The sequence below is a fragment of the Capra hircus genome, chromosome 9, assembly GCF_001704415.2.
Source record: "Capra hircus breed San Clemente chromosome 9, ASM170441v1, whole genome shotgun sequence".
Classification (NCBI taxonomy): Eukaryota; Metazoa; Chordata; class Mammalia; order Artiodactyla; family Bovidae; genus Capra; species Capra hircus.
In genome coordinates this window covers 29,115,489-29,139,920 of record NC_030816.1, presented here as the reverse complement: position 1 = coordinate 29,139,920, position 24,432 = coordinate 29,115,489, and the positions used below count along the sequence as shown (strand labels likewise).

Below are 24,432 nucleotides of genomic sequence, written 5' to 3'. Positions count from 1 at the left end.
CAATATCTTATAATAGCCTGTAATGAAACAAAATCTGAAAAAAGCATATATATATATATATATATGTGTATGTACCTGAGTCACTTTGTTGTACAGCTGAAACTGACACAGCATTGTAAACCAACTATACTTCAGTGAAAAAAAAATCTGCTGCTGCTGCTGGGTTTTGGAAAAGTACCATTTATTAGCAGAGGGAGATTGATGCCATAGTGCAGGCAGGTCAGAGCTCTGGCTGGGCCTGAGTAGGGTGGAAACCCAGGAGTGGGCTGATGGTTGCTCTAGGAGGCTTGAATACTTCAAATTAGAGGGCCTGAGAGAAGTTTGTGTTTTGATTTTCTGTTGCCTGGCTGCGATAAATGGGAGCACAGTCTTCACTTGTCTATAGTGTTATGGTGATTTTAATGAGTGCAGTATCCTGGTGGTTTGGGGTCGTTTAGCTTGAGCTCTTGTCTTGCACATTCACTTAACATTTTCTAACTTTTTGTGGTGTTTTAGTTCCCTCATTTGTAAGGAATAGCAATGCCCACCTTAGATTTTTTTGGAGAAGTAATATATAGAACATGCTGTCTGTACGCTGGCTACATAGGAGGCACTCGTTAGTGTTTTCTTTACCTTTCAGGATTCTATTTCTCATAAGTTTTCAAATAAATCCAAGCTTTGCAAAGAAAATCTTAAGTTAAAATGAACATAAAGCATATGACTTTTCTGGGTTACATAAGTACCTCTTGTAATCTGTTGATTTTATACAACGTCTTTAATTCTAGTGAAGTAAACACATGCAATGTCTTGAAATAGTTAGACTCATCAAACATTTTATTGAATATTTTTGGACATATAGCTGTCTAGGAAGGAATAATGCAAAAAGATAATTTTCTTTACCTTGAAAACTCTTTAAATTTGTATGATCATTTTTTATCTTGCTTATCTTCAGTTCTTTAATCACAGGATATTTCTGAGCTGAGAGTTCTTCACTAGTATGTTTTTGAGCTGAACCACTTTACTGACAAGTTGTATATAAAATTTCTGCACATTAAATGACATCTCTACTGATTTTGAGTATAAAGTTGGACATGGGTTCTCAAAAATATTTAACACCAAGTGAAACCCTTAAGGGTGAGACAAACCTGTAAAATAACATTTTTGAAAGAAAAATGCTTACTTTCTGTTGAAATAGTCTGGTCCACCATTTTGCTTAAGTCTCTAAAGAATATCTGTAAGATTTTCTTAACTATCTACTTTGTGTAGAATTTGAAATTTCATTCCTATTTAAAGCCCCAAGGAGCACAGAGACCACATATCCCCTTTGCTATTATTACTCTAGCTCTATGGAAACACAGTTAAGCTTTATGACATATATTTTAGTCAAGGTTCTCCAGAGACAATCAATAGGATGTGTGTACGTTTAGAAAGAGATTTATTATAAGAAATCATCAGTTCGTGCAATTATGGAAGTTGACAAGTGCCAAGATCTACATCAGTATGCTGAGGACCTGGAGACCCAGGAGAGTTGGTGGTGTTAATTCCCATCTGAGTCCAAAGGCCTGAAAACCAGGAGTGTCAATAGTGTAGTTCTAGTCCAAAGACTAGTAGGCTTAAGACCCAGGAAGAACTGACATTTCAGTTTGAGTCTAAAGGCAGGAGAAAACCAGTGTTACAGCTTAAAGGTATCCAGACTCAAGGAGTTCCCTCTTACTCAGGGGAAGATCAGTCTTCTGTTCAGGACTTCAACCAATTGGATGACACCCTCCCACATAATGGAGAGCAGTCTAAGTCTACTGCTCAAATGTCAGTCTTGTCAGAAATGCCCTCACAGATGTGTGACCAAATGTACTGGCACTCCATGGCCCAGTCAAGTTGACACATAAAATTAACTATCACACATATATCAAGATTATTGTTGTCCTCAGTGTGTCAGCTGCATTTCCTCTCATGTTCTGAAGGTACTTGCAGCAGTACAGGTATGTTGATTTCACAGGTAAAAGTACAGAGGCAGGAAGAAACGAGTTTCTGTCCTAGTCATCTTTTGAAGAGCATCAGGAGACACGCTGGCAGAAGTTGACTTCCTCCTAGGCATCATTGGCTAGGACTGTGATTTTGTGACCAACTTGCTGTGATCCAGAGTCGAAATGGTGGAGTCAGGAGATAAATCTGGAGGGTATGACTCCAGAGCCCATGCCCCTTCCACCATAACATCTTGCCTCCCTGCTGGACCTGTAGGTACAAATGCTGGCTCTGCCACTACCTAGCTATGGGGACATGGACAAGCTACTTACTTAGTCCCTTTGTGCTTCAGTTTCTTTAAGTTAGGGATAATGTTAGTACCTCCATCAAAAGGCAATTGTGAAGATTAAATGATTTGAAGTGTGTAAAGTACTGAGAAAAGTATTTGGCACTTAGTGAGTACTCACTAAAAGGTTGGCAATTTTTGCTGCTTTCGTTATCTATATGATCTTGGTCAGTTCACTTAACCTGCAATGCTAAATGTCTGGTCCAAATCATAGATATCTCTGAACTGTACTGTTGTTAGAGTTTCCTAACTGGTCTCTCTGGCTTTTTTTTTTTAAAAAAAGGAAAAGAAAAATTCTACTTGATCTTATCAAATCCATGCTGTTTACCATGGTTTGTAAGACCCTGCATGACCTGGTCCTTCCTCTCCTTTCCAGCTTCACCTTATAACATACTGCGCCTTGTAAACTTTCTCTTCCTTCCCTGAAAATGTGAAGCTTATTTCTGTTTTCACTTTAAGGTGTTGCCAGAGCTCTTTCCTCTTCCTGGGCAGTTCTCCCAGTTCTTCCTTAGGACCACTCCTTCAGATATTAGGTGTCAACTTATGTCACTTCCACAGGAAGGCTTTTCTTAATAATCTATAGGAGTCCTCAATCATTCCCTAGCATAGTGCTTCTCAGACTTCAGTGTTCATATGAACATCTATATATTTTGTTAAAAATGCAAATTTTGATTCAGACCCCTGGGGTGGTACCTAAAATTCTGTACTTTTGTTGAGCTCCCTGGGGAGGTCAGAGGTCCTAGGATATCACTTAGTTTTATTTCCACCAGTATACTGATCATTACATGATCTTTGTTGCTTCTTCATATAATTTTTTGTCTGTCTTCCCCTTGACTGGAGGGAAGTCTCCACAAGGAAAGGTATTTGTTTTTAAGTGTAATCTCACTGGTGATAAGAATAGTGCCTGAGCTACATAGTTGGTTCTCAAGAAACGTGGATGAATGAATCAATGAACAGATTCATTTATGTGTGTTTTTAGTTATTTGTATAATGGGATTATTGTGTAGAGTAAAGCAAGTAATTATGTGAAGTTACTTAACCTAGTCCCTAGTACACTGTAGGTGCTCACAATAAATGTGAGCCGCTCTTAGTAAAATTTTCTTTTAAACTCAAAATTTTGACAGTTCTTTTTAAAACAGTGATTCTTAACCAGTTTTTGTTCACTTGTTTGAAATTCTGAAGGAATCTGTAGTATATTTAGAGATCTTACCTCAAAAAAGTGCACAAACATACACACAGATACTTTTAATTTCAGAAAGCTCTCAGACACCCCCCTGCCCCTGCCCCGGCCCATTCACTGCTAGCCTGTCATGACCCTAAGTCAAGACCGTATTTAGAAGAATACAAAAAAACAACCCATGTATTTATAAAAGTTCTTGTTAGGGCTGTTTGCGTCAATTTGCCTTTTTCTAATTTCTTAGCAGTTGTGCTGTCGAACTGCCTCTTCCTTCTGCGTTGTAAGTTATTATGTGCCATTAAGAAGAGCATCAGCGCTTGTGCGCTCAGTCGCTCAGTCGTGTCAGACTCTTTGTGACCCCATGGACTCTAGCCTGCCAGGCTCCTCTGTTCATGGGATTTTCTAGGCAAGAATACTAGAATGGGTTGCCATGCCCTCCTCCAGGGGATCTTTCGGACCCAGGGATTGAACCCATGCCTCTTGCTTCTCCTGCATTAGTGGATTTTTTACCATGGAGCCAGCTGGGAAGCCCCAAAAGAGCGTAATTGTGGTTTATACTATTAATGCAATGAGATTATTTAAGTGGAACATGTTAGCATAGACTTTAAGAGTGCAGAACTTAAAATTTTTTTTGTTCTAAATCTCTGTTTTAAGATGAAATCTTAAATATTGGGAAACTCCCTTCTTTTCCCGCCAGTAGTGCCCCTGCAACAAACAGACGTGATTTGTGTTCTTAAAACTTGCTGGACTTCTATAAGAAGTGTGCCAAGCATTAAACCCACAAAGTGACACAGGACAAGAAGGGCAAGGATTCTTTGAATGCCCAGGAAAAGTGGTCTTATGACAGGAAGCAGAGAGGCTATGATGGGCAGACTGAGCTGCTTTTCTGGAAAAAAAGCTAAAATTACAAAAAGTGATTGTGCTGAGGCTTGAATTCATTGAGCCTAGAAAGTGCTGCAAATTTAGAGAGTGCTGACTGTTAAGGCCTGCAAGCATTTTGAACCGGGAGGATATAAAAGGGCTAAGTGGTCCAGTCCTAAACTTCATCTTTTATTTTTTTTATGAAGACAGTAAAATCTTAAGCTTATGTTCATTAAAAAAAAAGTCGGTGGAGGGGTGAAAGTGAAGTGAAAGTGAAGTCGCTCAGTCGTGTCCGACTATTTGTGACCCCATGGACTGTAGCCTACCAGGCTCCTCCGTCCGTGGGATTCTCCAGGCAAGAGTACTGGAGTGGGTTGGCGTTTCCTTCTGCATGGTGGAGGGGTAGCTGAAGTAATAACAAATAAACCTGTTAAAGTCTGGGGAAACTAATTTTTTTTTCCTTAGGGAGAAAAATAGATGTAATTGTTAGAATACTATCTAGAAAATTATAATAGATTGTTCAGACGTTAGATATCATGATATTGACTAAATCTTATAGCAGGTGGGCTATGGAGTATAGTAGAATCTTCCTAAAACTTAGTTTAGGAGAAAGTAGTGAAATAAGGTAGAAAATTGACGTATTAAAACAGTTTAGATTTTTTTTTTCCCCTCTAAAATCTCCCATTTATGTTTGTGGATTAGTGTGTGGATCTTCAGAATGGCATTTTCCCACTGTCCATTTGGAGTACAATAAGGCAAATTAATACAAATCAAAATAATATGGCAGCAGCATCACATAATTTGTGTACACTGATGTAGTAACAGATTTAATTTAGTACAGCTTTTGAGAAGTCTTTTGTGTTTCAATTTATACAGCTGCTATCCAGGCCTAAGCTGGCCAATCTTTCAGCCTTGAGCATCTTGCCTGACTGATTCTCTTTCTTTTTAAAAAGACTTTATTATTTTTTTAAGAGCAGTTTTAGGTTCACAGCAAAATTTAGAGAAAGGTACAGAGACTTGCCAAATACCCCCTGCCTCCCCCTCAGCATGTCCCCATTATCACTGTCCCATCCAGAGGGGTACATTTGTTACAGTTGATGAACCTCCATTTGACTCAGCATCATCATTCGAAGTCCATAGTTTACAGTAGGGTTCACTCTTGGTGTGGTACAGTCTACGGATATGGACAAATGTATAATGACATATATTCATCAGTATAGTATATTTTAAGGTATTTCCACTACCCTAAAGATCCTCTGTGTTTTGCCTATTCACATCTTCTTCCTATCTGCTTGCTTCCTTTTTCTACTACTGATCTTTTTATTATCTTCACAGTTTTACCTTTTCTAGAATGTCATTGTTGTATAATTAGGGTATAGGACCTTATAGTATATAGCTTTTTCAAATTGATCTTTCACTTAGTTACGTGCTGTTACGTTGTTTTTTTTTTTTTTTATGTGTTTTCATGGCTTGATAGACTCATTTCTTTTTAGTGCTGAGTAATGTTCCATTTCCAGGGTGTGCCAGTTTATTTATCCATTCTCCTTCTGAAGGACATCTTGGTTGCTTCTAAGTTATGGCAATTATGAATAAAGATGCTATAAATAAATGTGTGCAGGTTTTGTGGACGTAAGTTTCCAGCTTCTGTGGGTAAATACTATGGAGCATAATTGTTGGATTGTATGATAAGAGTATAGTTTTGTAACAAACCACCAAATTGTCTTTTAAAGTGGCTGTACCGTTTTGCATGCTCATCAAGAAAGAGAGGTCCTGTTGCTCCACATCCTGGCCGGCGTTTGTCAGTGTTCTGGATTTTGGCCATTCTAATAGGCGTGTAGTGGTATCTAATTGTTCTTTAAATTTGCATTTCTGTGATGGTGTATGATGTGGAGATCTTTTCATATGCTTCTTTGTCATATGTGTATCTTCTTTGGTGAGGTTTCTGTTAAAGTTTTTAGCCCAGTTTTTAATCAGATTGTTTTCTAGTGAGTTTTTAGAGTTCTTTGTGTGTTTTGGAAAATAGTCTTTTATCAGATGGGTCTTTGGCAAATATTTTCTACCAGTCTGTGGCTTGTCTTCTTATGAGACCATGACATTGCCTTTTGCAGAATTGAAGTTTTTAATTAAGTCTTTAATTAAGTTTTTAATTAAGCAGTGCCAAAGAATGCTCAAACTACCGCACAATTGCACTCATCTCACATGCTAGTAAAGTAATGCTCAAAATTCTCCAAGCCAGGCTTCAGCAATACGTGAACCGTGAACTTCCTGATGTTCAAGCTGGATTTAGAAAAGGCAGAGGAACCAGAGATCAAATTGCCAACATCCGCTGAATCATGGAAAAAGCAAGAGAGTTCCAGAAAAACATCTATTTCTGCTTTATTGACTATGCCAAAGCCTTTGACTGTGTGGATCACAATAAACTGGAAAATTCCTCAAGAGATGGGAATACCAGACCACCTGACCTGCCTCTTGAGAAATCTGTATGCAGGTGAGGAAGCAACAGTTAAAACTGGACATGGAACAACAGACTGGTTCCAAATAGGAAAAGGAGTACGTCAAGGCTGTATATTGTCACCCTGCTTATTTAACTTCTGTGCAGAGTACATCATGAGAAATGCTGGACTGGAAGAAACACAAGCTGGAATCAAGATTGCTGGGAGAAATATCGATAACCTCAGATATGCAGATGACACCACCCTTATGGCAGAAAGTGAAGAGGAACTAAAAAGCTTCTTGATGAAAGTGAAAGAGGAGAATGAAAAAGTTGGCTTAAAGCTCAACATTCAGAAAACGAAGATCATGGCATCCAGTCCCATCACTTCATGGGAAATAGATGGGGAAACAGTGGAAACAGTGTCAGACTTTATTTTTTTGGGCTCCAAAATCACTGCAGATGGTGACTGCAGCCATGAAATTAAAAGACGCTTGCTCCTTGGAAGAAAAGTTATGACCAACCTAGGTATTATATTCAAAAGCAGAGACATTACTTTGCTGACTAAGGTCCGTCTAGTCAAGGCTATGGTTTTTCCTGTGGTCATGTATGGATGTGAGAGTTGGACTGTTAAGAAGGCTAAGTGCCGAAGCATTGATGCTTTTGAACTGTGGTGTTGGAGAAGACTCTTGAGAGTCTCTTGGACTGCAAGGAGATCCAACCAGTCTATTCTGAAGGAGATCAGCCCTGGGATTTCTGTGGAAGGAATGATGCTAAAGCTGAAACTCCAGTACTTTGGCCACCTCATGAGAAGAGTTGACTCATTGGAGAAGACTCTGATGCTGGGAGGAATTTGGGGCAAGAAGAGAAGGGAACGACAGAGGATGAGATGGCTGGATGGCATCAGTGACTCGATGGACGTGAGTCTGAGTGAACTCTGGGAGTTGGTGATGGACAGGGACGCCTGGCGTGCTGCGATTCATGGGGTTGCAAAGAGTCGGGACACAACTGAGTGACTGAACTGAACTGAACTAAGTCTAGCTTACCAATGATTTCTCTCATGAATTGTACCTTTGGTATTGTATCTAAAAAGTTAAAATGGTACACAAGATCATCTAGGTTTTGCCTGTATTGCATGATATCTTCTAAGAATTTTATAGTTTGGTTTTTTATATTTAGTCCTATGATGCATTTTTAAAAAAATATTTATTTGGCTGCATCTGGTCTTAGTTGTGACATATGAACTCTTGATTGAGGCATGTGGTATCTAGTTCCCTGACTAGGGATTGAACCTGGGCCCCCCTGCATTGGGAGTGCAGTCTTAGGCACTGGACTGCCAAGGAAGACCCCCTATGAAGCAATTTGAGTTAATTTTTGTGAAGTGTAAGGTCTGTGTCTAGATTCACTTTTTTGCATGTGGATGTGCTGTTGTCCCAGCATCGTTTATTGAAAAGATTATCTTTGCTCCACTGTATTACCTTTACTCCTCTGTCAAAATTAATTGAATATATGTATGTGGCTACATTTCTGGACTCTCTGTTCTGTTTTATTGATCTGTTTGTCTATTCTTTTGGCAATATGGTGCTATGATGATTATTGTAGCTTTATAGTAGGTCTTGAAGTTGGGTAGTGTCCTCCAATTTTGTTCTCTGTTGGTATTGTGTTGGTTATTTTTGGTCTCTCTTGCTTCTTCATTTAAACTTTAGACTCATTTTGTCAGTATCCACAAAATAACTTGCCAGAATTTTAATTGAGAATCTGTAGATCAAGTTGGGAAGAACTGACATTTTGACAATATTTAGTCTATCCGTGAGCATACAATATTTCTCCATTTTTAAGTTCTTTGATTTTGTTCATCAGTGTTCTGTCATTTTCTGCATATAGATCTTTTACATATTTTGTTAGATTTACACCTTAGTATTTCATTTTTGGGAGTGCTAATGTAAGTAATATTAAAAAAAAATTATTAATTCAGCTATGCTGGTCTTAGTTGTGGCACACAAGATCTTTGATCTTACATTGCGGTGTGTGGGAATCTTTAGCTGTGGCATGGGGGATTGCTAGTTCCATGACCAGGCATTGAACCTGGGCTCCCTCTATTGGGAGTGGAGAATCTTAGCCACTGGACCACCAGGGAAGTCCTTAAATGCTATTGTTTTTAATTTTACATTCCACTTTTCACTGCAGGCATATATGAAAGTGATTGTCTTTTGTATATTAACCTTGTATCTTATAACCTTATTGGAACTGCTAGTTAGTCCTAGGAGTCTTATTTTGTTGTTTCTTTTGTATTTTCTATATAGACAATCATGTCATTTGGGAACAGACATTTTATTTCTTCCTTTTCAATCTGCATACCTTTTATTTCCTCTTCTTGTCTTATGGCATTATTTAATGCTGTGTTGATATGGAGTGAAGAGAGGGGACATCCTTTGCTTGTTCTTGATCTTAGTGGGAAACTTCTAGGCTATTACTCTTAAGTATATTTTTAGCTATAGGGTTTTTGTAGATATTCTTTATCAAGGTAAGGAAGTTCCCTCTATTCTTAGCTTACTGAGAGTTCTTATCATGAATGGGTGTTAGTTTTTGTCAAATGCTTTTTCTGTGCTTATTGATTCCTTGAACCTCAGAATGAGAACACCATGTGTGTTGGGGATCCCCTTAAGACTACCCTCTGGGGATTTACTAAAAGACTCAGAGGACTCAGCATATAGTTGTACTCAAGGCTACCATTTATTATAGTGAAAGGATACAAAGCACAATCAGCAAAGGGAAAAGGCATGTGGGGGAAAGTTTGGGAAAAAATTAGAAGTATATAAGCATCTTCTTTCAGTGGAGTCAAACAGAACATGCTTAATACCTCCAGCAACTTTGACAACAGGTGTGAAATGTTGTCTATTAGGAAGATTCATTAGAGACCCAAGGCCTAGGGTCGACTGGTAGTTATGGACGCACCCTCTGCCTGTCCATGTGTGCATGCTTAGTTGCTTCAGTCATGTCTGACTCTGCAGCCCTATGGACTGTAGCCCACTAGGCTCCTCTTTCCATGGGCAAGTATACTGGAGTGGGTTGCCATGGTCTCTGTCAGGGGATCTTCCCTACCCAGGGATTAAACCTGCATCTCTTATACCGCCTGAATTGGCAGGTGGGTTCTTTACTACTAGTGCCACCTGGGAAGCTCACCCTCTGCCTAGCCTGTGCCAAAATTCCAGACTTGTAGAAGGGAACTAGGTGTTCCGCATAAACCATATTGCTTATATATAATATAAGCATTTAGTCACAGTGAGTCACTCTTACTATTTCTGGGATTGATGGGAACCCTCTGGGAATTCAAGCTCCCAGTCAAGGTCCCACTTTTGCAAGCAGGCATTTCTAAGCTCTGCAGTCGGAGGCCTGCTGTGTTAACTCTCTTCTGTGCACTGTTCTCACTTAATGTGATCCTATAAGGTGGGGAAGAGGCCTTAGGGGCTACTTTGGAAATGAAGGGATATGGATGTGAGAATGAGGGAGATGTGAAGAGGATGGGACTTTGTTACCCCTTTCTTCTTTTCTCTTAAGTAAATTTAGGATCCCATGGAAGGTTTTGTATATAAAAAAGGTGCTGCTGTTAAAATTACATTTGAAAATCACTTCTTTAAACGGTGAGATGAATTTTAAGACAAATATTGGTAAAATCACATTTGGATTTTAGCAGGATCATTTCTGTTGTTGATGGAAGATATTTTTTTTAAGAGATTGTGATCAAGATAAATTTGAGGTTGGAGATGATCAGTGGCAGGGAGACCAAGACAGAGATAATTAAGAGCCTCGGCTGGAATGGTTATATGAAAAAGGAGGAGGGAATGGATTAGAGAGACTTTAGGATGTAAAATTGTGTAGAGAGCTTCTCTGGTGGCTCAGACGGTAAAGAGTCTGCCTGCAATGTGAGAAACTTGGGTTTGATCCCTGGATTGGGAAGATCCCCTGGAGAAGGAAATGGCAACCCACTCCAGTGGATTGCCACTGGAAAATCCCATGGACGGAGGAGCCTGGTGGGCTACAGTCCACAGAGTTGCAAAGAGTCAGACACAACTGAGCGGCTAACACACACACAGAAAATTGGGTAGCATTGATGATTGATTGGCTGAGGATCTGGTTGCGGTCTGGGGAAGGGGTTTGGGGATAGAGAAGGAAATTAGCATTATCTTAGGTATTTTATTTAGTTGATTACAGGGAGTGGAAAAGAGCATTTTCCCTGGTTGTGAGGGTCTCAAATCCTCCAACACTACTGGGTATCCAGTAGTGGATACCGACACTATCTACCTGAAGGTAGTAACATCAGCTCCCACATGTTAAAGGGCCAATCCCATAAAAATGGTGCCACTTCAGAGGCCAGCTGCAACTGTGCTGCCCTGCTTCCCACCCTTCTGCATGGCTGAATTCAAATTCAGGGGGTTGATAATTAGCTAAGTTTGATAATTTTCTAGTAATGGTCAGAGAACTCAGAAACACTTTAACTATGTTTATCAGTTTGTATATAAAGGGTAAATGGAAGGCAAATGGAAGGGATGCACGGAGAAAGGGACGGGGCTTCCATGCTCTCTCTGGATACGTCACTTTCCCTTGAGGTGTTCACCGTCCTGGCTGCTCTCCAAATCTTATTGTTCAAGAGTGTTTATAGAGTTTAATCTCCAGCCTCCCTTGCCCTCATAGGTTGGTGGATAGGACTGAAAGTTCCAACCTTCTAAACACTTGGTCTTTCTGGGAACCAGCCCTGTCCTGAGACTATTTTCAGGACCTTCCCTGAGTTCATTAGCATATGTGTGATAGAAAGAAGCTCATTATGAATAATAAAAGATGCTCTATCACTTAGGAAATTCCAAGGATTTTATGAGCTCTGTGCCAGGGACTATGGACAAACTGCAAGTATGTTTCTTATACCACCCTGGTAAACGTCTCAAATTGCTGGAAACCTCTGTGGAACTCTCAACCTGTGCCTTCAGTTTCAGCATGAACCCAAACCTTGTCCTTGGTCCTATGAGGCCTAGGATCCCAGGAGACCCTTAGTTTGGTTCTCTATTGCAGGCTGTAAGCCCCATGTATTAGTTAGGGTACAATTTAGGCCTCTGTAACAAAGAGACCCCAAAATACACTGCTTGAAAAGCAAGATAGACGTTTATTTTACATAAAAATCCAGGCAGGTGGTCCAGAGCTGGTTTGGCAGCTCAGCATTGTTGGGGAACTTTGCTCTGCTTTGCTCAGCATTCTGTGTGCCTCTCCTTGCCAGGTTGGCTCTTCCAGCTGCAGCCATGGCACTTTCTTTCCAGACAGAGGGAGGGGAGGGAAAGAGAGGAGGGGAATTTGCCCTTTCCCTTTAAGTGCTCCGGAGCAGAGCGCACAAATTTCAGCTTACATCCCATTAGTCACGTGGCCATCCTAGCTGCCAGAGAGACCAGGGTATGGAATATTTTACTGGGCTGACTTGTACCCAGCTAAACCCCTGTTTAGAAAGGGAGAACAGTTATTAGGGGATAGCCCTGCCCTATCCTCAACAGTCACCGTATATTTAAGGATTTTTTTTTTCCTTTCTTAGAAAAAGAGGAAAATAATGTTGTGACTTGATATTTTTCCTAAATTAAGTAATTTTCATTTTATTGAAACAAAGGAAACATGTTATTCAATGAAACAAGAGAAACTCTGGCAAAATATCCTTGCAGAATCTTTGCCTAAAAATGTGCCAGCTTGAACCTGCCCCAGATAAGGAATGGAGTTATAACTGGACCTTACCACAGATAATCAGTTTTCTGCTTTGAAACACTCTTCTTGTCTCTCATCTCTTTGTGTTCAACCTAAAGGTAATGGAAAAAGAGAAGGAATCTTGTAAGCAGAGAACTGAATTCAGCATGGTAACGTCTGAATGCTGTGTTGTTTTGGATAGGGATTAAGAGGCAACAGAAAACCCTTTGCGACTAGTCTCTAAGTCTCTGCGTTGGTATTAAAGAACCAGATTTAGGCCTAATGCAAAGAAAGGCACCACGTCTTGTGGGGAAGGATGCGATGAACCTTGGTGGCATTCAATGGAGTGGAGGTAAAGCTGTCACTGTAGAGGGGGTTAGGCTTCTTAGAGGGCTTCCCTGGTGATTCAGACAGTAAAGAATCCACCTGCGATGTGGGAGACCTGGGTTCAATCCCTGTGTTGGGACGATCTCCTGCAGGAGGGCATGGCAACCCACTCCAGTATTCTTGCCTGGAGAATCCCATGGACAGAGGAGCCTACAGTCCCTGGGGTCACAAAGAGCAGAACATGACTGAGTGACTAAACACACACACAAAGGCTTCCTAGAAGAGGGGTTATAGTGATAGGTTCTGAGTTTGGGGTTTATTAAATTGAGTCAATCATTTATATATTTATTGTACAAAATGTGTATGTTTTAAAAACAATTATATATTTATTTGGCTGCTCTGAGTCTTAGTTGTAGCATGTGAGATCTAGTTCCCTAACCAGGGATCCAACCAGACTCCCTGCGTTAGGAACACAGAGTGTGAATCACTGGACCACTGGAGAAGTCCTCAAAATGTGTTTTATATTATGGTTTTCATCAAAATGATTTTTACAACAGCTGCTCAAATATGTACAGTTGTAATTGGTTAAAAGTTTTAAGAAAGAGTATCAAGCACTATGAAATACCTTCATTTCAGAAAGTCTTAAATCTTACATATATATATGTATTTGTTTATAGCCTATTCAGTTCAGCCCCCTGAGAGTATGTCTCCAACTGCCGCTACAGAGGCTTATTCAAAAGCTTTAGCTGTTTGCCATGGACCATTGGACCACTATGACTTTCTGATCAAAGCTCGTGAGCTAAAAGATGATGAACATCAAAGAAGAGTCATACAGTGTCTGCAGAAACTGCATGAGGACCTTAAAGGATACAGGATAGAGGAAGAAGGCCTTTTTTCTAAGGTAAGATTTGTGTCATGTTAAAGATGGAATAGTTAAAAGTGTGAGCATTTTAAAACTAGATTAAATGCAGTTGGGTACACTCATGAAAGAGCTTGAAAATTTCCTTCCAGTTCCTTTAAACCAGCTCTGTTGGATCCCCATTTCTGACCTCTTGATGTTCTATAGCTTTCTTTTACCTTCAGGGGGATTCAAATAGCTGAGGTAGTAAAAAGAATACCTAAATACCAGTTACAGTGAAAACTTGTATGCAATTCAAAGCTTCCCCCTCGCTCTAGCTCAGGCCTGGCCTGGGATCAGTAGCAGAGAAGGAGTGACTTGTTCTTTTTTCTCTCCCCTCTCCTCTCTCTGCTAGCTTGGCTTCCCTAGGGTCAGAATGCGGGGGATAGACGATTAGAGTGAAACAGCAGAGTCTTGAGTGGCCAGTTAAGGGCCATTTGTGTGGTAGATGCTGACGTGCTAGCTCTCTGTGAGCAGCATTGTGTGCGTTCTTCAGGACTCCTATGAGGACCTCCCCGCTGCGTCACTGTGACCAACCTCCTATGACTCTAAAGAGCAAACATCTCACAGCACGGCCCTGTGGTGCGGGGATGGCCTTGCCCTTGCACTTAGCCTTCTTCAGTGCGGTCCTTTCAGGACAGCTCTAGCCAGGTCGCCTTTGTGGTGTCTACTGAGACCACCCCCAAGTAACACACCTCCTTTCTCCAAACCCTCCTGCGTGGGCAGCTTCAGTCAGTCTCCTGCCCTTGGACTTCTGCAGATTTAAGCAAACACCAGTGTCTGTTCTGTGTGCCCCTGTGCTCCTGGGGACACATACCTGTCAGGTTCTTCTGTGAACTCTTTCACACCCTACTTGGTTAGCTGTCTGCAGATTTTCTCAACATAAGTGAGCATCCAGCTGGGGAGAGGATGCCCATTTTGCCTTAATTCTAATCTGTTTGGATGTTTCTCTTGGGGACCCCTTGCACTTGACATGAGGTTGGTTCATCCAGGGAAAATGCCACAGAATTGTTTACCCAGCTAACAATTTTCTACCTTGATTACTTTGGTTGTGAGGCTGTTTTCTGATGACCCCCCTCTTTTTAGGGAATTCCTGCATATATACAACTAGTGCCTCTCTGCAGTGTATAGGGAGACCTGTTTCTCTTGTCCTCAGCTTTGAGTTTTAGCTGAAATTCTGAAACAACAGGAGAAACTCTCATTCCTTGTCCTGCTATAGAAGCTCTGTTATCAGTGGTGTGATCCTTGAATTATGAGGGATATTATGGTTCAACCCAAGAAACTAGTTTTCCTTTAATCAACTGACCAAACTACTTACCCCTCCTTAACACAAATATCCTTTTATTATAAGGTCTTTATAAGAAAGGTACTGTATAACAATATAACAATAACAATATAACTATAACAATAGTACTTTATTTGTAAGTTCTACTGAAAGTAATTTTACTTTTTAAAAAGCACTTGAGAGTGTAACAAAATGGTTTTATTTTTATGTAAGGAGAAACACTGCATTGTATTAACATGTTTTGGTTAAAAACAATAAAGTATTATTTATTTAGGCTTGAGAAAGAAATGGAGATGTAGAACAAGATTATAAAAGAAAATAGCAACAAAGGGCATCTCCATCACTCAGCCAGGCCTCATAGAGCCTGCACCAGCTTTTGGCACCATCCTCAGGTGGTGCAGTGGTAAAAAATCCACCTGCCAATGCCGAAGATGCAAGGGACATGGGTTCAGTCCCTGGGTTGGGAAGATTCCCTGGAGGAGGAAATGGCAACCCACTCCAATTTTCTTTCCTGGAGAATTCCTTGGATAGAGCAGCCTGGCAGGCAACAGTCCACGGGGTTGCAAAGAGTCAGACATGACTGAGCACCTGAGCACAGTGGCTCTGAAAGCTCTGATGACTTGTAGGAAGCGGTTCCTGTTGATTCTCCAGTGCCCTGCCATTCATAAAGAGTGATCTGTTTACTCTTTGCTCCTTTTCCCCATTCTCTTTCCCGCTCTCTTCATCCTACCAGCTTCTCATTTCTTTTCCTGTATCTGTGGTTTAAGTTCCCGAGGAAGAATCTGAGAGGCCACCCAAACCCTTCATCCCTGTTTGGGCAGAAGTTTCACACCAGTTTTCCAGGGGCTGCTAGTCGACACAAAGCCTGGCTCTCTGTATAAGGCGCTACCCAGTGCTCCCGTGAGCAGGGCAGTTTCCCTCAGAAGTGCACTGTGAGGCTGGGCGCCAGGGTGTGTTGGCTAGTCCAGCACAATGGTTATGGGAAATAATGATGAATTATCCCTTTTGATGGCCAACGTTTTCTCTTTCTCTTGTGTTCTCAAAAGTTTATGGGTGAATCAAGAAGTAAGAAGTTTGGAAAACATAGATTGCTTAAGTACTGCATATTTAATTATAGTTTGCATTACAGGAGGTCTTCCAAATAAATTAACAACTTTGTTATGTGTCCTAGCCAGGAGACAAGATGTTTTAACTACCAGATTTTTGTTATTATCTGAAAGTTAAAATTTCTCTCATGACTTTTTATCTTATTCTACCTTTGATATATGAATTGGCTATGCTGAATCTGCCTCTAAATAGACAGCTATTTAGCAGTAAATAAATGCAATACTTTACTATCTAGAGGCCCCTGTTTTATTGTGTAATTCTTATGTAAGGAGGAAATTGGACAAGTCAGGTAGTTTCTAATGTGTCTAGTGAAAGCTTATATTTGTTAATTCCAATGCATATGTGAATGAGTATTTAGTAGATTGATCAACATCTTTTTTATTTGTCCTGTCATTTCTTAAGCCCACAAAATATTTAGCATTGCAGAAGACCCAAATAGCAAATTTAGTCTGAATAAAACATGTAAAACTTCAGTTTTGAAGATTATAAAGATGCCACAAGACTATTTCTTCTAAAAATACTGACATGCCAATTATCAGAGAAGTGAAAATTTAAACTGTTAGATTTTCCAGCAATAGAACTTTGTTAGTGGTGTAGAATCCCTTTTTTTTTTTTTTTTTAATAATGTTGTTTATGTCTGTGCTGCATCTTTGTTGCTGTGTGGGTTGTTCTCTCCTTACTGTGAGGTGGGGCTCCTCTCTAGTTGCAGTGTGTGGGCTTCTCCTTGTGGTGGCTTCTCTTGTTGCAGAGCACAGGCTCTAGGGCATGTGGGCTCCAGTAGTTCCAGCACGTGGCCTCAGGGCTCAGTAGTTGCAGTTCCTGGGCTCTAGGACACAGGCTCAAGATTCATGGTGTACGGTCTTAGTTTCTCTGCAGCATGTGGGATCTTTCTGGACCGGGATCAAACCCATGTCTCCTGCATTGGCAATCTGATTCTTTACCACTGAGCCACCAGGGAAGCCCAGTATGTAGAATTTTTGATTTTCATAAATAGGGTTTACAGTTTCATGGACATTTGATTCTTCCCCCAGCTTTATTGAGATACTATTGACAGATAACATATCTAAGTTTAAATTGTGCAGTGTGATGATTCATACCTGAGTACATTGCTAAATGATTCGATAATAAAATTAGTTAACCCCTATATCCCCTGACATTGGAGAAGGCAATGGCACCCCGCTCCAGTACTCTTGCCTGGAAAATCCCATGGACGGAGGAGCCTGGTGGGCTGCAGTCCATGGGGTCGCTAAGAGTTGGACATGACTGAGAGACTTCGCTTTCACTTTTCACTTTCATGCATTGGAGAAGGAAATGGCAACCCACACTGGTGTTCTTGCCTGGAGAGTCCCAGGGACGGGGGAGCCTGGTGGGCTGCCATCTGTGGGGTCGCACAGAGTCGGACATGACTGAAGTGACTTAGCAGCAGCAGCAGCGTATCCCCTGACATAATTACTATTTCTCTTTGTGGTGAAAACATTTAAGATCTACTCTTCTGACAACTTTCAAATATTAATATACTACTATATTATTAATAATAGTCACCATGCTGCACATTAGATCTTATAGTTGGGAGGTTGTACCCTTTGACCAATATTTCACCAATTCCCCTGCCCCACAGCTCTAGATAACCACCATCCTATGAGTTAGGCTCTTGTAAAATTATTCCTGTAAGTGAGAACATACAGGATGGTCTTTGTCTGACTGAATTTCAGTTAGCATATGTGCAGATTTGACTTTGTTTTTGGTACAGATGTTTAAATATTCACTCTGGTAGACTTAAATTGTACTCCTAAGAAACGTTCTGTAAGGGTAAGCCATAATGTTAGAATAAAATGCACATTCTTCGCAAAATGCTGGAGTTATTATCAGTGAGGAGAATTGGTGGCAGACTATTAGGCTGCTTTCACCTACCTATGTCACAAATGTCTTCTCTAGTAAAAATTTGAAGAAGTTATGAGCAGATGACCATGCTATATGAGCAACAAACTAGGAAGAACGAGCATTTATGAACATTTTACTTTTGTTATCAAATAAAACTTACAGCCAGGTTAATCTGACACATTTAATGTATGCATAATTGTTATTGTGCTGTGAGGTAATTAGGCATAAATGGTAAGTAGTTCATGTAAATCACTATAATTAGTATTACTTTTACACAGCCAAATCAAGCATTTCTAGAGTCATGGAGGGAAAGAATTAAACAGAGTGTGGAGCTGCTCTGAAAATTTCTGTTTCCATTAATCAGGGGTATATAGGCAGCCAGGTTTTTTCCATCTCTGGGGAGGAGACACCATAGCCAAAGAGACCTGGGAACTGGGAAGGGGAGCAGGGGTCAAAATTCCTTTTCCTTTTCTCCTGCTCACCACAGAATAATTTTGTTTTTCCCTAATGAGAAATTACTATTTCAGACTTCCTTTTACAACTTATTATAGTCTTTGATTTGGATACCTCTTCTCACTCTCCTAAGAACAATGCATGTAGCAGGTAGAAATGACCTGCACTGCCTTGAATTCAGCTGGTATAAGGTCTTGGTGCTTTCTCTGATCTGGCTCCTTGCACCTGGCAGCCGTGAGCTAGATACCTGGAATGCTGTGCTGTGGACTTTTCTCTCGGGAGATGCAGGAGACCCATTGTCTGGCTCCCTTCAGTTATTTATCCAAGACTAGCCAGTTTGCTGGGTTTTCCTCCGTTCCTCCCTTCTCTCCTCTAGCTAAGGAGGTGAGCCCTTACTCTCTCCGTTCCTTTTCTTAAAACTGACATTTCCTATAGGTGAAGTAGGTTGAGCAGTGTGATTTAGGTAAAGCTTCCCTGTTCTTTGGTAATTTAGCCTTTAGAATATAATAAGCAGCATTGACTTTGGAATAGATATCTATCACTACAGCTTTATTAAAGACCAGAAATATTTTTAAATGTATATTTTTTTGTGTATCGAATTTTTTTGAAAGCCAAAGCAAAAGATTATATCCTAACCCAATGACAGCTTTATCTGTAAGGAAGCAAGTTTGGGAGTCAAACTGCATTGTTTTTTGGGAACTTAACACATGCCAAAGACTCATTTATGTCTGAAATTTGAGAAAGAGAATATAATGGGCCTGCTTCCATCTCCAGAATAATTAACAAATGTATTCAATTACATTTTAAATTTTGTCATGGTTCCAGAGGTAAAATTATGCTGTCAGTGTAGATGAGAATGTCTATTTTTGTTTTTTTCTTCCAGTTTTATTGAGATATATTTGATATATAGCACTATATAACTGAGGTGTAGACCATACTGATTTGACCTACATGCATGTGTGGGTGCTAAATCACTTCAGTCGTGTCAGACTCTTTGCGGCCCTATGGACTGTAGCCTGCCAGGCTCCTCTGTCAGGGGGATCCTCCAGACAAGGATACTGGAATGGGTTGCCATTTCCTCCTCCAGGGGATCTTCCCAACCTAGGAATCAAACCTGCATCTCTGTGTCTCCTGCATTGGCAGGTGGGTTCTTTACTGCTAGCACCACCTGACTTACATGCATGGTGGAACGATTACCATTGAAGTCCAGTGAACATCCATCATCTCATGTAGATACAAAATAAAACAAAGAAAAGAAATTTTGTGTGTGTGATAATAACTCTCAGGATTCACTCTCCAAACAACTTTCACATATAACATGTATCAGTATTAATTATATTAATCATGTTGTACATTATATCCCTGTTATTTATCTTATAACTAGAAGTTTGTACTTTGGGACTGCCTTCATCCATTTCTCCCCCACACCCCCTCACTAGATGAGAATATCTTGTATAAATTCCTTAAAGTAAATTGAAAGAAAAGGGGAATAACCCTAATGTCTTAAGATAGGAATTTTATTGTCATTGTCAGCCAAAACTGACTACTTTGGTTATGGCAGCAGAATTATGTAGGCCATAAACAGGCATTAGAGCCATGGGATCTACGCTGAGATTTTGGTCAGGTCTTTAGATCAGGGGCTGGTGAACATTTTCTGTAAAGGACCATGTAGGAAATCTTTCAGGTTTTAGGGGCCGTATGATCTCTGTCACAGCTCTTCAGTTCTGCCATTGTAGTCAAAGTAGCCACGGACAATACATAAATAAATGTATTTTGATAAATATTTATTTATAAAAACAGAGGTCAGGCTGGATTTAGCCCACAGGCCATAACTTGCTGACCCCTGCTATAGATGGATGACTGCTTCCTGACTGGATTTGAGGGTGGTAGGAGACCAGTAATAGTATTCACAGTTCTACCAGAAATGTACTTAGTCTAGGTTTCCAGTCTAATTTTCTGTTACTTTCCTATATATATATCTGCCTCTAGTCAACAGAAATATTCAGTGATCACTTATTATATAGACATACAGACAAGTGGAACAAAACAGAATACATGGAGACCTGATATACCATTGAATTGGCACTGAAAATCAGTGGAAAAAGATGGTCTAGTCAGTAAACAGGGATGACACAATTGATTATCTTTGTGAAAAGTAAAATTAGATATCTACCTTTCTGAACATAAACATAAATTCCACAGAATCAGTGTCCTAAACTTAAAGGGAAACTTTAAAACTTCTTGAATAAAATATAGAGGATTTATTTTTGTGACCGTGGGGAAGGGAAGACCCACTTATACAAGATGTGAAAGCTTAAATTATAAAGGTAAGATGGATACATTTGACCCTACTAGAATTTAAAACTTACAGTCAACTAAAAGCACTCTAGAAAGGTTAAAAGGCAGACTACAGACTGGGAGAAAATATTTGCATCAAAAATAATTGACTTAGGGAGGTGGGAGCGAGGTTCCAAAGAAGGCTGACATATGTATACCTATGGCTTATTTGTGTTGACGTATGGCAAGAAACCAACACAATATTGTAAAGCAATTATCCTCCAATTAAAAATAAAAAAATTGACTGTAGATTGCTATCTAGAATATATAAAGAACTCCTACCAAAAAGAGAAAAAAAAAATCAAGCTGGTAGAAAAATGGTCAAAGAAGAGTCTGTTTTGGGGGGATAAGTAGTAGATGCCACAAAAAGATAAGTAAATCAAAACATTTTTAAAATGAAATGTTCACTCTGAGGAAGAAGGGCACAAAATGGGGGGCATCAACTGTATCTAATTTTTTTTAAATTTTGGAATAAATATGTCAAAATATAAAGATTTGATAAAGCTGAAAGCTAAGTAACCAGGTGGTCAATATTTTCTCCAGTTTAGACTATTTATAATATTCCATAAGTGTACCTTTAAGTGTAATTGTGAGATATTTCAACAGGTTAGTTGATTTTAAAAAATAATTTTAAGGAAATTATAACTTTCGCTAATAATATAATACTAACTCAGCATTTGCTTCTTATAGATAGACTGAGGAAGGGGTATTATGAGCTCAGAAAATACTCAGCAAAGCATAGGAAATATCTTAGTAAAAGGTTTTTGGCTGAGTGAAAACCTCTATTTGGAAATGAGAGAACTATAAAGAAAAAGCACTTCTAACCCATGCTATCATCTCCAGTGGAGATGTGCAGATATTAGGACCTGAACACTGAATGTACATTTCAGGCCAAAGTGCCACAGCCATGTGTAGCTTTCTCAGAAGTGTGAAGCATAGCTCCAATGCGTCCGTAGTCCCTTCATGGCAATGAAAAGCACCACAGAGCTGCCTTCAGTTGTCTTTGCCCTGACGAACCACAAAAAGTCCCTGTAAGTATTTCTCCCCGAATCACACTGCTACTTGGTCAGGGGTGGCTTGTCAGCAGAGCAGATACAGGTAGCGTTGCCTTTTCTTCCAGTTTCCTCCCATTCAGTTTCCTCTCATTATCCATGCTGTATCAATAATGATATTTATAACAGAATGTGAAGTCAAGTGGGCCTTAGAAAGCATCACTACGAACAAAGCTCGTGGAGGTGATGGAATTCCAGGTGAGCTGTTTCAAATCCTGAAAGATGATGCTGTGACAGTGCTGCATTCAATATGCCAGCAAATTTGGAAAACTCAGCAGTGGCCACAGGACTGGAAAAGGTCAGTTTTCATTCCAATCCCAAAGAAAGGCAATGCCAAAGAATGCTCAAACTACCACACAATTGCACTCATCTCACATGCTAGTAAAGTAATGCTCAAAATTCTGCAAGCCAGGCTTCAGCAATATGTGAACCGTGAACTTCCTGGTGTTCAAGCTGGTTTTAAAAAAGGCAGAGGAACCAGAGATCAAATTGCCAACATCTGCTGGATCATGGAACAGGCAAGAGAGTTCCAGAAAAACATCTATTTCTGCTTTATTGACTATGCCAAAGCCTTTGACTGTGTGGATCACAATAAACTGTGGAAAATTCTCAAAGAGATGGGAATACCAGACCACCTGACCTGCCTCTTGAGAAATCTGTATGTAGGTCAGGAAGCAACAGTTGGAACTGGACATGGAACACCAGACTGGCTCCAGATAGGAAAAGGTGTACGTCAAGGCTGTATATTGTCACCCTGCTTATTTAACTTCTGTGCAGAGTACATCATGAGAAATGCTGGACTGGAAGAAACACAAGCTGGAATCAAGATTGCTGGGGGAAATATCGGTAACCTCAGATATGCAAATGACACCACCCTTATGGCAGAAAGTGAAGAGGAACTCAAAAGCCTCTTGATGAAAGTGAAAGTGGAGAATGAAAAAGTTGGCTTGAAGCTCAACATTCAGAAAACGAAGATCATGGCATCCAGTCCCATCACTTCATGGGAAATAGATGGGGAAACAGTGGAAACAGTGTCAGAATTAATTTTGGGGGCTCCAAAATCACTGCAGATTGTGACTGCAGCCATGAAATTAAAAGATGCTTACTCCTTGGAATAAAAGTTATGACCAACCTACTAGATAGCATATTCAAAAGGAGAGACTTTGCCGACTAAGATCCATCTAGTCAAGGCTATGGTTTTTCCTGTGGTCATGTATGAATGTGAGAGTTGGACTGTGAAGAAGGCTGAGCACCGAAGAATTGATGCTTTTGAACTGTGGTGTTGGAGAAGACTCTTGAGAGTCCCTTGGATTGCAAGGAGATCCAACCAGTCCATTCTGAAGGAGATCAGCCCTGGGATTTCTTTGGAGGGAATGATGCTGAAGCTGAAACTCCAGTACTTTGGCCACCTCATGCGAAGAGTTGACTCATTGGAAAAGACTCTGATTTTGGGAGGGAGTGGGGGCAGGAGGAGTAGGGGACGACAGAGGATGAGATGGCTGGATGGCATCAGTGACTCGATGGATGTGAGTCTGAGTGAACTCTGGGAGTTGGTGATGGACAGGGACGCCTGGCGTGCTGCAATTCATGGGGTCGCAAAGAGTTGGACACGACTGAGCGACTGAACTGAACTGAACCTGGTTGGGCCATTCTCCTGCTTAAGGCTTCCCAGTGCCCTCCAGATAAAGAACAAACTCATTAGCGGGTTCTACATAGTTCTTGAGTGCCTGCCTGGTCCCTGCCTCTTACCAGCCTCATCTGTCTTTGTTATCAGCTGTCCCCAGCTGTGACAAGCTACTTAAAGATTGTTAGACAAGACAGGGACCTCCTCTTGCCTCTGAGTCTTTGTTGAGGCTGCCTGTCTCCCATCTCCCATGGCCTCCCTGGCGACCACACATTCCTTTAGTACATGCCCTGTCATGCTTTCTGGATTGCCTGGATCTGCAGAACTTAGTTCACTGCCTGATACAAAGTAGGTGCTCCATGTTCAATTCATGTCTCTGGAATTAAAAAAAAAAAAAAAGATTTTAATGAATAACAAAGCAATCACTGAAGAGTCACAAAATACTTCTCTGCTGACTCTGAAGTCGGTTGCTCATGAGCCTATCCTTATGTCTGTGTGAGAGTATCAGTGTTTTTGTGAGTTTTACATTCACTTGCTTCTCTGTGGACATGTTTGTGTTCTCATTTCCTCCATAGTGCAAGTTCTTTGAAAATCTAGGAGAAGCCTGGATGGCCATTTGAATCCCTCAAATTCAGAACCTCAACTGGGTTCAGACTGGAATATTTTCCACATCTTTCTTTTGATAAACTCCAGGTCAGTTTGAAAATTATACTTATGTCCTAGATGTCCCTCTGAACAAGTGGTGGGCTTGGAGTAGGTCACACCTAAGCTAGTCCAGAATTTGAATTCAGTCAGGAGTGAGTAAACTGGAAGGATTTGCTGAAGAAATTAGCTCATTTGTCTGACATGTATAGACACTTAGAAATGCTTGTTACTTGAATGCATGCAGCATTAAAAAGTCATTTGTATCTTGCAATTCTGTTGTAATCAGAAATTGAGCCATTTCTTAGGCTAGTTGTTTTAGAGATTTAAACTCACCCCCCCTTACCCTCCTCCT

The 24,432-nt window shown here is 40.3% G+C and overlaps 1 protein-coding gene across 2 annotated transcripts in view; it reads left to right on the top strand.

The window, feature by feature from the left end:
- LACE1 (lactation elevated 1) overlaps positions 1-24,432 on the top strand; it is a 199,784-nt gene that overhangs the window by 11,851 nt on the left and 163,501 nt on the right. For both annotated transcript variants that reach the window (XR_001918535.1, XM_005684597.3), the window contains exon 2: positions 13,476-13,699. Coding sequence is in view for 1 of the 2 variants with exons in the window: in XM_005684597.3 (XP_005684654.1) it covers positions 13,476-13,699 (224 nt within the window). In the remaining variant the exon portion in view is untranslated. The remainder of the gene's footprint in view (positions 1-13,475; positions 13,700-24,432) is intronic.